The sequence below is a fragment of the Delphinus delphis genome, chromosome 12 (genome assembly GCF_949987515.2).
Source record: "Delphinus delphis chromosome 12, mDelDel1.2, whole genome shotgun sequence".
Lineage (NCBI taxonomy): Eukaryota > Metazoa > Chordata > Mammalia > Artiodactyla > Delphinidae > Delphinus > Delphinus delphis.
The window spans coordinates 9602849-9615658 of NC_082694.2; the positions used below are offsets into that span (position 1 = coordinate 9602849).

The window sequence follows — 12810 nt, forward strand, 5'->3', positions numbered from 1 at the left end:
TTTCTCCACATTACGGACCTGTATTTTCCTGCTTCTTTGCATACCTGGTACTATTTGATTGGATGTCAGAAACTGTCGATTTTACTTTGTTGAGTGGTGGATATTTTTGCTTTCCTATAATTATTCTTGGGGTTTGTTCAGAGATGCAGTTAAGTTCCTTGGAAATGGACTGATCCTTTCAGGTCTTGCATTTAAGATTTTCTAGACAGAACTGGAGCAGTGCTTGGTTGTTCCCACTGCTAAGAGAAGATCATTCTTTAAATTCTACCCAATGCCCATAAGATTATGAGGTTTTCCAGTATGACTGATGGAAGTAGTCAGTATTCTCTGCCTTGTGTGAGCTCAGAGTACTGTTCCCTCCAATTCCTTTGGATGATTCATTCCCCAGACTCTGGTAGTTTCCTCACATGTAAGCACCGATCAGTACTCTGGTTTGTCACTCCTTAAAGCAGACAGTAGGACAAAAACCACATTCTCTAGAAGGGCATTCTTTTTTTTTTTTTTAAAGAATTATTTATTTATTTATTTATTTATTTATTTAGCTGTGTTGGGTCTTTGTTGCTGTGCGCAGGCTTTCTCTAGTTGTGACAATTGGGGACTACTCTTTCGTTGTGGTGCGTGGGCTTCTCATTACGGTGGCTTCTCTTGTTGCGGAGCACAGGCTGTAGGCATGCGGGCTCAGTAGTTGTGGCTCACAGGCTTTAGAACACAGGCTCAGTAGTTGTGGCACACGGGCTTAGTTGCTCCGTGGCATGGGGGGATCTTCCTGAACCAGGGCTCGAACCCATGTCTCCTGCATTGGCAGGCGGATTCTTAACCACTGTGCCGCCAGGGAAGCCCATACGAGGGCATTCTTGAAATGCACATCTTCAGGCCAAGACTGGAAGACTGGAGCATAGGATTTTATTTACTTTCTCCCATTAGTGCATTAGAATGGATTGCTTTATCAGGTGTCACGTGGTTATATAGCCTGAGAAGTCAGAAGACAACTACCTAACATCTGAATTTTTTGAAAGTTTCCCACAAATGTCTGTAAACAGGCAGTGGTTAATGAACTTTATGTATGGACCCCCAGAATGCTTGTTAAAAATACAGATTCCTGAAGTTTGGCAAAATGTTGATAATTGTTAAATTTGACTGATAGGTACACGGTCCATATACTCTTCTACTTTTGTGTTTGTCTGAAACTTTCCATAATAAAAAGCATAAAAAAAAACAAAATATATTAAGATTCCTAGGCCTGTATGCCTAGACCCTGATTTAGTAGCTCTGAAGTAGGACCCAGGAATCTGCATTGTCACAGGTGCCTTAGCTCAGGTGGTCCTTAGACCACATTTTGTAGTATGCTCACTGTTAAGTGATTCATTTTCTCCACTTAGGCGTCCTTGTGGTTGCTGTTTTCCCAATTAAAGTCTCATCCATGGGCCTCCAACCATTAGTGCTGAAATAAGTGAACACTCTCTTCTCAGCCCATTAAGCTCTTACCTGAACAGCCTCTGGAGGACAGGGATCCTTGTAACCAAAACTGTAAGAATGGAACTCTCCTCCAGTCAAAGAAGCAAGCTCTTTCAAAAATCCATTTGCAATCTCATCATTGTAACAGAAGGAGATGGTGTAAATAGGGACTTTCTGAAAACATCTGGCCTGCTCTATAACCATTTTAGGTGGCTGAAATGATAAATTTTGAGGGGAAAAGGGGAGATGGAAAGAGAGAGGAAGAGACAGAAAAAAAAAAAAAGACGTGAAAATTCCTAGTATTTGCTCTAGATAGTGAAAATTCTCAAATAGTAATCCTGTATACAGTGGAGAGTGACTTCTTGGAAAGTTGTAAATTCAATTCAATAAACAAAGCAAACATTGCCAGATAGTGAGAGTATGAAGACCAATGACTCAGCTCTTGCCCTCTGAGGGCTCACAGTTTGGTGGGAAAAAATCTGGGAGAAATATTTGACTAACCAAACTACTCAATTTCAGGGCACCTAAACCTAAAGTCCATGCTTTTGAAATGCTGGGCTATACTTCTAAGCACTTAAAGTATTAGGGTCATGGGTAATACACCTTGGCTATTGGGATTCTACAGAGTGAGGTCACCAGATCTCCATGTGGCTTCCAAAGCATCTACTCCCAAAAAGTAATTTCTAGGCCATGGTCAATGTGTCTCCCACAGAGTGAAAAAAGAGACATTGACTTAGGGTCCTTCCCTGCGCTGGGCACTCTGCTGGGGACAATAATATCCCAGTTAATCCTCACAACCATCTTGTGAGAGAGTTTTGGAAAGACTGCTAGTTGCCTACCTCTCCTTTTTTTTTTACTGTCAGAGCCCTGGTTTTCTTTTCATGGTAGCAACATACTTAGTTAAAAACAAACAAACAAACACAACACATACACACATACACACTCATCTTCTGACACTTTTTTTGCAGCTAGGTGTGGCCAGGTCTGTCCATTGAGATATAAGCAGAAGTCTCAAGGGAGAGACTTTTTTTTGCCAATAAAAAAGACAAAGACTTAACAAAAAAAGCTAATATCCTTCCCTTTTCACCCCTGCCCCCTGGAAAGTGGACACTCTGCCTAGAAGTGGAGCAGCTCTTTTGTGACCATGAGGGTGGACGTCACACACACAGACAGTGAAGCATAAAGATTAAAGGAAGCCTATTTCTTGGAGACGTCCTTGAATAGCTGTATAACCCAGACTACCTTCTGCTGGGCTTCGCAGCCATAGGATATAGGCCTCTCCATTGTTTCAGCCATCATTGGTCTGCTCTTCTGCTTTTCCTCCCAGTAACGTGAAACCCTAATTGGCACAGTAGGTACGGATATGGACTCCACTTAAAGATAGAGAAATTGAGGCTCAGAAGAACTAAGTTTCCTAGGGTCATCAACCTCTTAAGTGGTAAGACTAGATTCAAAGAGTTTTTACTCCTAGAAGCAATGCCAGACGATGTGTTTCCCCGCCATTTGCAATAAAGACGGTCTCTTGCTAAGGACTGACTCTCCGTAAACATTACCCGACTCTCAGGAAAGATGACTGATGAACTGCCCTGCCACCTCTCTACCAGCACCACCACACCCAGCTGAGCACCCTCAGAAGTGCCTCTGATTGTCTTGCTTCCACTGCTTCTGTGTTTCTCAGTCCCTCTTTGATGGACCCAAATTGCTGGCTCCAACTGGAGAGTGGCCAGTTCCCACTCTCCACCCCCAGTTCCTATCCTTTGACTGTTAACCCTTCCTATACGTTTGCTATGAGCCCTGGGGAGGCAGGGGGATGAGGGAGGCCTCTGGACTCACCACTGGGAGATGGCCAGTTGAGTGGTCCCCCAGAGACTGGTCTCATTCCAGCCACCACTTACACATGGCTTCAGTCTCTGTATCTGACCAGCCTTGAACCTGTCCTTGCCCATAAGTCCACCCACACGTCTCCTCCTCTCTTCTCTCCCCTCCCCTCTGCCCATTGGCTGGTTCCTAACCAAACAGCAACCTAACCTAGCTGAGGGCTGATCCCATCCCTCTTGTCAACTTCAAGGACAGAGCAAAGCCCTCTCTGCTGCCTGCTCTTCCTTCAACCTAGCTTCCGTTTTGAGGACTTATCATGCGCTGGGCACTAAGGGCTCTGCTTGTGCTCTCTCCCTGCATCCCCCTCACAACCCACCATGGAAGGTACTATCATTATCCTCATTTCTTACAGGACTCCTGGCCACTGCCCCTCAGCCCCATATACCAGACTGGAGATGCTAGACCTACATTCTGTTAATTTGATAGATAGGGTTTTAGCTAGAAATTACTCCTATATTGACTTACAGCTGAGATATTTGGGAAGGGAAAGAAACTAACGTTGATTTAGTGCCAGCGGTGTGGGTGCCAGGGACTGTGGACAGCGTTTTCATCTTCCTTACGCTACCTGACATTATTTCATATGGTCATTTGCTCCTTGCCTATCTCACCACAAAACAGAAGCTTCACTGAAGGCAGGCATGTTGTCTATCTTGCTCCCCACTGTATCCCAGACTGATAGCAGTACCTGGCACATAAAAGGTGCTCAGTAAATATCCGTGGAATGCCAAAACAAAAACAAAAACAAAAACAACCCCCCCCCCAAAAAAAAACCCAGTGTTTAGGGACTTCCCTGGCGGTCCAGTGGTTAAGACTCCGTGCTTCCACTGCAGGGGGCATAGGTTCGATCCCTGGTGGAGGAACTAAGATTCCACTAAGGAACTAAGATTTCCACGGGTGGCAAAAAAAAATATATAACCCTGTGAGGAGGGAGCATTAGCTCTAAGTCACGGATGAGGAAATTCACATCGGGGGCACTTGCCCAGGGTCATTCAGATGGGCAGTGCTGGGGATGAGCTCTAACCCAGGTCTCTGGCTCTAAAGCTGTTTATTTCCATCAGTCCTGACAGCTCAAGAGAGCATGAGCAAGTCTCTTACGTGTATCGCTGTGAGCCCCGCAGCAGCACACAGCCCCAGGTAGTGTTTGCTAAACCGGCACAAGGTTCTCGTGCCCAGCGTGATGGTGGAGAGTTCGGCAGAAGGCGGGGCTGCACCTTGACTGCAGAAGGAGCTCCCTCCCTGCAACAGAAGAGAGCCACGCCTGTCCTCCCACCCCAAACCTGCAGCCCCTGAGGATCCTTTTCGCTGGTGGGTGTCCTCACAGCTTAAAAGAAGACTCAGTATGTTGAAGTAATCCTTTCACCACCACAGCCTGAGTCACCCTGACTCTCCCCAGCCACTTACTATAGTAGCTCAGCTCGCGGGGCTGTGCCATGCGGGGGCCGTGTCTGTAGGACACCGAGGAAGCCTTTCTCAGCCCAGGACTCCTTAGTCTGTTCCCCTCAGAGGTCCCGTCGGTCCCTAAGATGGGGCCAAGTAGCACACCTGAGACACTCTCCCCCAATGCCCTCGTCCCCGAGTCTAAACAGGTGTGCGGCCAGATGTTCCTTTCACCACAAAGGTCAACTTGGGGTGTCAAGAAAGGCAGGGACGGTTCTCCCAACAGCCTGAAAGAGGTTTGTTTGTGCAGAGGGGGTCACCCTGTGCCCTCCCCTGCTCCCATCCCTCACATACCCCATGTGGGGCTTTATCATCCATCCGTTTTTGTTTAGAACGGTGCAGATACCTTCCTCACGTCCATTCTTGCGAGGGTGAGCCCCTAACTTCAAAGAAGTCCCAAAATAACCACAGCCAAAGATGTGCTGGGCTGCTCCTGACAGAGGCCCTGCAGTGTCCACCTGCACCTACAGATGCCCACCCAAGGACACCTAGCAATCCAGGCTCATGAAGAACCCTCTGAACTTGACTAATTAAAAGACTTGTCTTCTATATAATTCTGCCCTGGACATTTAATAAACAAGCAGCATGCTGATGTCCATGGAACTGAATCCTGAACAGCATCTCTGTGTGTTCTTCCAAGTTGGAAATTCTGCGGAGTACCGGGAATAATGACATTGGTCTTACATATTCAGGTCATACAGTCAGTGAAAATTCAAAACCAAATCGAGATCGAGTGGTACATCTTAATGTCCTCTACATAGAACATGAATATCAAATATCCATCTGTTTTTTTGAGAGAGTCTGAGGAATAATGCAAAATAAGTAGATTGTTTGTGGGGAAAAGGCAGATACAAATATGAAATGCCTGAATAAGAGTTTATAAATCACTTTTTCAGTAACTTGCTTATTTCTGATTCCAGCTCGTTCATTTCCCTAGTGCCTCATCGTTAAGTGGACCACAGACCCTCTGGGAATGTGGGGGCAAGCTACTGATCTTCTCCCCAGAAAAATGTACGAGTGCATTTTTTATATAATTTTGGGAGATTCCAGACCCTCCTAAGTCTATGATGGACTGTAGACCAAGAATCCTTCTCAACACACGGCTGGCACAGTGGTACTTGGTAAATCTTCTTCAAGGGCTATTTGGCGTATCTATCTAAACATATACCTTTTAACTGAGTCCACTTCTCAGAACTTATGCTACAGATATACATGTGCAAAATGATATATGTGCACAGTTACTTTTGCAACCTTGTCTGTAACAGGAAGATTGAAATAACCTAAACACTCATCACCAGGGGACATGACACTCATCACCGGGGGACATGACTAAGTAGCTGTGTGATGGAATAGTGGGCAGCTATAGAAAAAGTGAGAAGCTCTTTATGAAATGATATTAAGCAATCTCCAAGGTATATTGTTTTATTAACACAGTCGCAGAATTGTGCGTGTAATATGCTACCATTTATGTATTTTAAAAGGAAATATACATAAACAAATATCTGTCTGCATAGCAAACTATCTCTCAAAGAAGATGCAAGAAGCTGGTAATATACTGGTAATACACATATCACCTGCCTCATAGCTGGTGAAGGGAGGTGGGAGGGAGGATTTTCTCTACATTCTATCCTTTCGTACCTTCGTCATTTGTACCATGTGAATGTATTACTATTCAAAAATTAAATCAAGTCAATTTTTAAGGTAGTTTTATTAAATCTGTGTCATTTAATATGATGTACTCATTGAGAATGATGTTTCTGAAGAATGTCTCATGACTTGGAAAAACGCATATATTAGATGAGAAGGAGCAGAAAATTGAATTATGAACAATTTACACCTTATTCTTCCTTATGATTATATGCTTACTTATATTTTCTAAATTACAATAAAATCAGTTGGGATTTATTAACAAGAAAAAGATCCCCTGTCCAGATGACTTGCAAGTCAGAACCTGCAGCCTACTTCTTTCCCCAAATGCCAGCCCCATCCTTCTAGGGGCTTTTGGACAGCCGTGAACTCCAGGTGCTCAAACTCAGCTTCCTCCACCAGAAACCCCCAGGTCTCTCCTTCTTTAGATTTCAATCAGTTAATAACAATTACTAGAAAGCAGAAATCAGTCATCTTGACCCCTTTCTCCCTTGTTCCTCACCCAGCCCCCCACCTCCTGCCCCCAAACTGGCCACCAAGTCCTTTGATGCTACTTCTATGATCTCATCTCTGGAGGGTCCCCTCCTCCGCATTTCTGCTGCTCCTCCCTGAGGTGGGACCTCACCAGCCCAAGATCTAGTCTTTCCCTGGCTCTCCCATCCACCTGTGCATTAGAGGCATATCTCTAATGCACTGGCGGATGGGACCATCTGCTCCTCTGAGAGTCCCTACTGAGGTAAAGCCCACCCTTTCTGTGTGACATTCACGGACCTTCACAATCTCCCCCAACCAAACCTCCGAGACTCGGCCCTGACACTTTTCCATTCACTGCTCTCGGGATGTTCCCTCGACCAGCCCACGTATTTTCACACCTCTGTTCCTTCTGCCCAGGATACCAGTAATCTCCCCCGTCTAGGAAATTTCTTCTCCTCCTTCCAGACACAGCTGAAATGCACCCTCCTCGGTGGAACCTTGCCTGGCCTTCTCTCCATCGTGTACAGCAGAATTCATCACTGTGCTCCCGTACAGCCCGTAGCACAGGCAACTCCACTCCCTCTATCTCACCAGAATTAACTGTATATGCCAGCGCATCCTCCGATGCGTAAGCTCCCCTAGGGCAGGATATTATTCATCTCTGCAGCCTCAAACGGGCAGCCGCCACACAAGGAGCATAAACAAGGCACGATAAATCGCCTCTGAATAGGAAGGGCAGTGACGTTGATAGGAAAATCATTCCAAATACAATTTCACTTTATACAACTTCGCGGCCATAGATCTAACACGGTAGTAAAATCCAGCTGCTCTAGTATTTAAGCCCTGGACCGTTTGACACCGGGTATTGTACAATATTTGCCTAGCAGTCTTCACATGCAGACACTTCACAATGAAGGAAACAAGTTGATACTAATTCACTTTAGTGGTTAATTTACATTGTACTGGCCTGCACATCCGTATATTTATTTAATGCCCAGAGCATTAGTCTTTCATTCACAAAGCTCAAAAGAAGATGAACAGATGCCGCTAAAACTTTTCAAATATTTTCCAGTCAGGCTAAACAAAGAACATTTCACCAGAAAGGCATGCTTTTGTTTAAATGATTACTAAGTTAAAATTAGGGATAAAACCAAGGATACTGTGCAGTGACGTGTTTTAGATTCAGCGTCCCCAAAGGAAAAAATTCAAAAAGAATCTCCTCACTCTTTGTTTATAATAAAACATAAACCAGCCTTCCACGGAAGGCATACATCACCTTTCATCAGGTTTGTCTCCAGGTCTATGGGTGGGCATCAAATTAACCAAACAACACTCACTGTCACTTAAATTCTCCTCACTGTTGCAGTAGACAAAGGAATTTCTCAGTGTGTGTGTTTTTACCTCAGTTCTGCGTCCCTAAGCCAAGCAAGTACCTCTCAACAGCTTTTTAGTGGCAGTGGAAAAGGTCCCCCAAACCCACGCTCAGCATTCACTTTCAGGGGATTAGTGAGTCCCTCTTTGTTCCCAACTTTGATAAGTACCTGGTCAGGTCTCCCATCCGTCAAAAGGTAGATTACTTGTGTTTCTTTATCAGCAAAAGCAATTTGCAGGGCGCTCAAGGTGTTTGTGGAACTTCCAATCTACAGAAAAGAGAGAGAGAGACATACCAAGTACATACTTGAATCTCAAAAAAGATCTCACAAACAACTGTTATTTATTCTCTGCTTCCAAAAAGAAAAGTACTTGTGAAATAAAAGATATATTTAAATTAGACTGAGATCATAATTTAAGTCCAGGAATTCCAAGAAGACAAATCCCTGAATATGTCGTAAAAGCATCTATGCAGACAGTTCCAGGATAGCTAGAAGCCAGGACGATGGATTTCCTGTCCTGATGACAGAGCTCTTAATTCAATTTTATCTTTGTGTGTTTCTGTGGCAGGCACTAACTCAGTTACTGTTCATTCAGCTGTCAGCACGGCTTAAACATGCAGCCTGAATTCCCCCCAGGCGGGGACCATGTTAGCTTCCAACCAGGATTGATTCATGACACCCAGTACTCAGCAAACATGAGTGTGGTGTCATGAGCAATCCAGAGGTACAGGAAACTGTAAAGTTGTAAAACGCCTGCAGTTTCTGCCCAGGGAGGTACAGAACTGGCCAAGTTGTCACTCCAAAACTCAGAATGAGAAAAAGCCAGACAAACAGCAAGTACATGACTTTTGTTATGCCCATGAGAGGGCTCAGGTCACAGGGCAACCAAGTGGCCCCAAATCTGGGGAGAGTCAGGCAAGAGGCCAGCCCTGGCTTTCTGGGACAGGATGCAGCCAGACACTAGAAGAAGAGTTGGGCTGGGGTGACTGGTGAATCAGCGGAGGCTGCCAGGTGTATGTTGGCAAGAGGCCACAGATATGGGGGCATCGGCGCTCTCTTGAAGGCTGTTTTGCCACAAACCCCACAGGGTGCTCACAGAATAGACTGGGAGACTCTAGAGAAAGTCTCCTTCACGGTGCAGAACTGGGGGAGAGAAACACAGGAATCTCCATAGAGACCCTCTCCTCGCTCTCCCCAGCAGAACAAAAGCCTTAATCTGTGTGTGTATATGGGGTGGGGGGCAACAATGAACACACTCACCCTAGGGCGCTGGTCAAAACCCAGGAAGGCTGGGGGAAGGAAAGAGGAAACAACACACTCTCTACACCTGCGGAAGGAGCAGGGCTATGTGCTGGGCTCAGAGACACTGAGAAGGCCACGCCCCTGAGACTCCTGGACACCATGCCCAATTAAGACTGAGGCTTATTCAGAGAACACCCACCCCCATCACTCCCCTAGAAACATCAACTAACAAATAACTTTCAAGAGAAACGCTCTCTTTGAGGCCCAGTGTGAAGGGAAAAATCAAAAGCCGAAGATGAAGCAGACAGCCGTCTGGCACGTCATCCCCTACCCAACACCAAGTGTCGCTGCAAGAATGTGAGGATGCGGTGCAAACAAACCTCCAAGCCAGCCCAACTCCTAATCAGAGTCATTTCAACCCATCCCGCAAAGAAAGGCATGCCCATTTCCAGGCATGAAAAATATTTATCTCAGTCGCCATATACTGCACGTGATGTCCAGCTTTTAACAGAAAATAAGCACATAAACAGAAGAGCAAACAACATACTCCCGAGAGACAAAAGTACTCATCGGAAACAAACACACACATGACACAGATGCTGAAACCATCGGACAGAAAATTTAAAATAACTGTGATAATGGCAAAGGTGAACAACATTCAAGACCAGGTGGGTAATTTCAGCAGAGATGGAACCTTAAGAAATAACAGAATAAAAATGCTAACAGTAAAAAGACTCAGTAGGACGGTGAAGAAGTCTTGCAAAGAGTTCAGAGTACAGTTGTTCCTTGGTATCCACAGGGGTTGGTCCAGGACCCTCTCCCCCTGACAGATACCAAAATCTGCAGATGCCCAAGTCCCTTATATAAAATGGCGTAGTATTTGCATATAACCTATGCACATCCTCACATATACTTTATTTATTTTTTAATAAATTTATTTATTTTTGGCTGCATTGCTGCATTGGTCTTTGTTGCTGCACGCGGGCTTTCTCCAGTTGCGGTGAGCGGGGGCTACTCTTCGTTTTGGTGCGCAGGCTTCTCATTGCGGTGGATTCTCTTGTTGCGGAGCACAGGCTCTAGGCGCACAGGCTCAGTAGTTGTGGCGCACGGGCTTAGTTGCTTCGCAGCATGTGGGATCTTCCTGGACCGGGGCTCGAACCCGTGTCCCCTACATTGGCAGGAGGATTCTTAACCACTGCGCCACCAGGGAAGTCCCAACCTCCCGTACACTTTAAATCTTCTCTAGATTATGTATAATACCTAATACAGTTCAAATGCTATGTAAATAGTTGCCAGTGTGCAGCAAATTCAAGTTTTGTTTTTTGGAACTTTCTGGAATTAAAAAAAAATTTCCATCTGGGGTTGGGTGAATCCATGAATGAGGACCCTATAGATACAGAGGAATGACTATAGGTTCAAAACAGCCAAGGAAAGAAGTAGTGAACGTGAAGATAGAGGAATAGGAATTACCCAATTTAAAATACAAAGAGAAAAAACAGCAAATCAAAACAGAAAAGAGCACCAAAGAGCTGTGGAACAGTATCAAATGGTCTGATATACGCTTAACTGGAAACATAGGAGAAGAGGGAAAACAGGACAGAAGAAATATTTGAAAAAAAAATAATGGCTGAGAATTTTCCAAAAACAATGACAGACATAACCCCATGGACCCAAGAAGGTCAGATAACACCAAGTAGGATAAATAAAATAAATCACCTAACACTTCTGCCAGAGTGGTATACAAGGAAGCCAAGTAGTGAGCTGGGACGTTCATCCCCACCAACTGTACCACGTCCTCCCTGCTCAGTGATGTCCCCTCCCACCCAGCAGTAACAAGGTACTCCTCCCCATCAGGTGTCAACAGAGTTCGAGTGGGGAACCTGAACTTCAACCTGCACCTGGAAGTATGAGGCAGGGCCCACCCATCCCCCTGACAGCGCAGTGTGAGACACAGCCAACTAAACAGAAGGCTAGAGGAATACCCAGAGCCTCATAACATGAAACAAAAATGTCTAGGATTCAATTGATAATCAGTCCATCGTACCAAGAAGCAGGAAGCTCTCAACCTGAAATGAAAAAGATAATAGATACCAACAGCAAGAAGACAAATATGTTAGAGTTATTCGACAAAAATTTTACATTAGCCATGAAAAAAATACTTCAGCTAGCAATTATCAACAATCTTGAAACAAATGAAAATTAAAATGCATCAGCAAAGAAAAAGAAGGTCTCATCAGAGAAGAAAAAAAGACATGAAGGAGAATCAAATGGAACTTTTAGAACTTAAAAATAACAATAACTGGGCTTCCCTGGTGGCGCAGTGGTTGAGAGTCCGCCTGCCGATGCAGGGGACACGGGTTCGTGCCCCGGACCGGGAAGATCCCACATGCCGCGGAGCGGCTGGGCCCGTGAGCCATGGCCACTGAGCCTGCACGTCCAGAGCCTGAGCTTCGCAACGGGAGAGGCCACAGCAGTGACAGGCCCGCGTGCCGCAAAAGAAAAATAACGATAACTAAAATTTTTAAAATTCTCTTACCCAAGGACTGTCTATGCCAGCTGACCACTGCTCTGCGACACCAGCACACGGCAGGCTCAGAATGTCTGAGTGTTGTCCTGAAATTACTGGGTTGATTCCTGGACCAAACCAGTCCAAAGAATAATAGAGGAATCTGGTCTTCTTGAAAATGAATTTTGCACATTCAGCAAGCAAGCAAGGGTTCTTCAATGAAGACTTTTGAAGAGACCAGAATCACACTTTACAAAAAAATGCTCTGACATATTTTCAGCCACGTAGATGGCTGATACCATTCATCAGTGATTTTTACATGAAGCAGAACCCACTTATGTTTTCACCCAATGAGATTCCATATATAATATCTTGTTATCACAAACTCTAAATTAGTGGGCTCTGACTTAAGATATTTCCTACTGTAAAAGAAGACAACATATGTTCCAAGGAACCAATTTAACAAATTGTTTATGAATTTAATATTCTTTCCCAGCATAAGGTAGCCAGTTAGGACAAAATTTTACAGGCATTAATATTTCTTATAGATTTCCTCCTCCCATTTTAATTTTATTTATTTGGCCATGCTGTGCAGCTTATGGGATCTTAGTTCCCTAAATGGGGATCGAACCCGGGCCTTTGGCAGTGAAAGCACAAATCCTAACCACTGTATTGCCCCTGAATTCCCCCCCTTCCATTTTTAAAAAACAAATCCCAAGGGAACTCTAGAACATCCCAATGACAGTGCAAGTTCTGCTTGGTTAATATTCAGGGAGAGTCACTAACGCCCATTTGTGG

The 12810-nt window shown here is 44.8% G+C and overlaps 1 protein-coding gene across 1 annotated transcript in view; it reads right to left on the reverse strand.

Annotated features, from left to right (window-relative positions):
- The window catches only part of VWA3B (von Willebrand factor A domain containing 3B), a 205646-nt gene that overhangs the window by 84253 nt on the left and 108583 nt on the right, over positions 1-12810 (reverse strand). The window contains exons 13-14 of the mRNA XM_060027679.1: positions 8433-8531; positions 1486-1668 (exon numbers count right to left, since the gene is read on the reverse strand). Coding sequence (XP_059883662.1) covers positions 1486-1668; positions 8433-8531 — 282 coding nt within the window. The remainder of the gene's footprint in view (positions 1-1485; positions 1669-8432; positions 8532-12810) is intronic.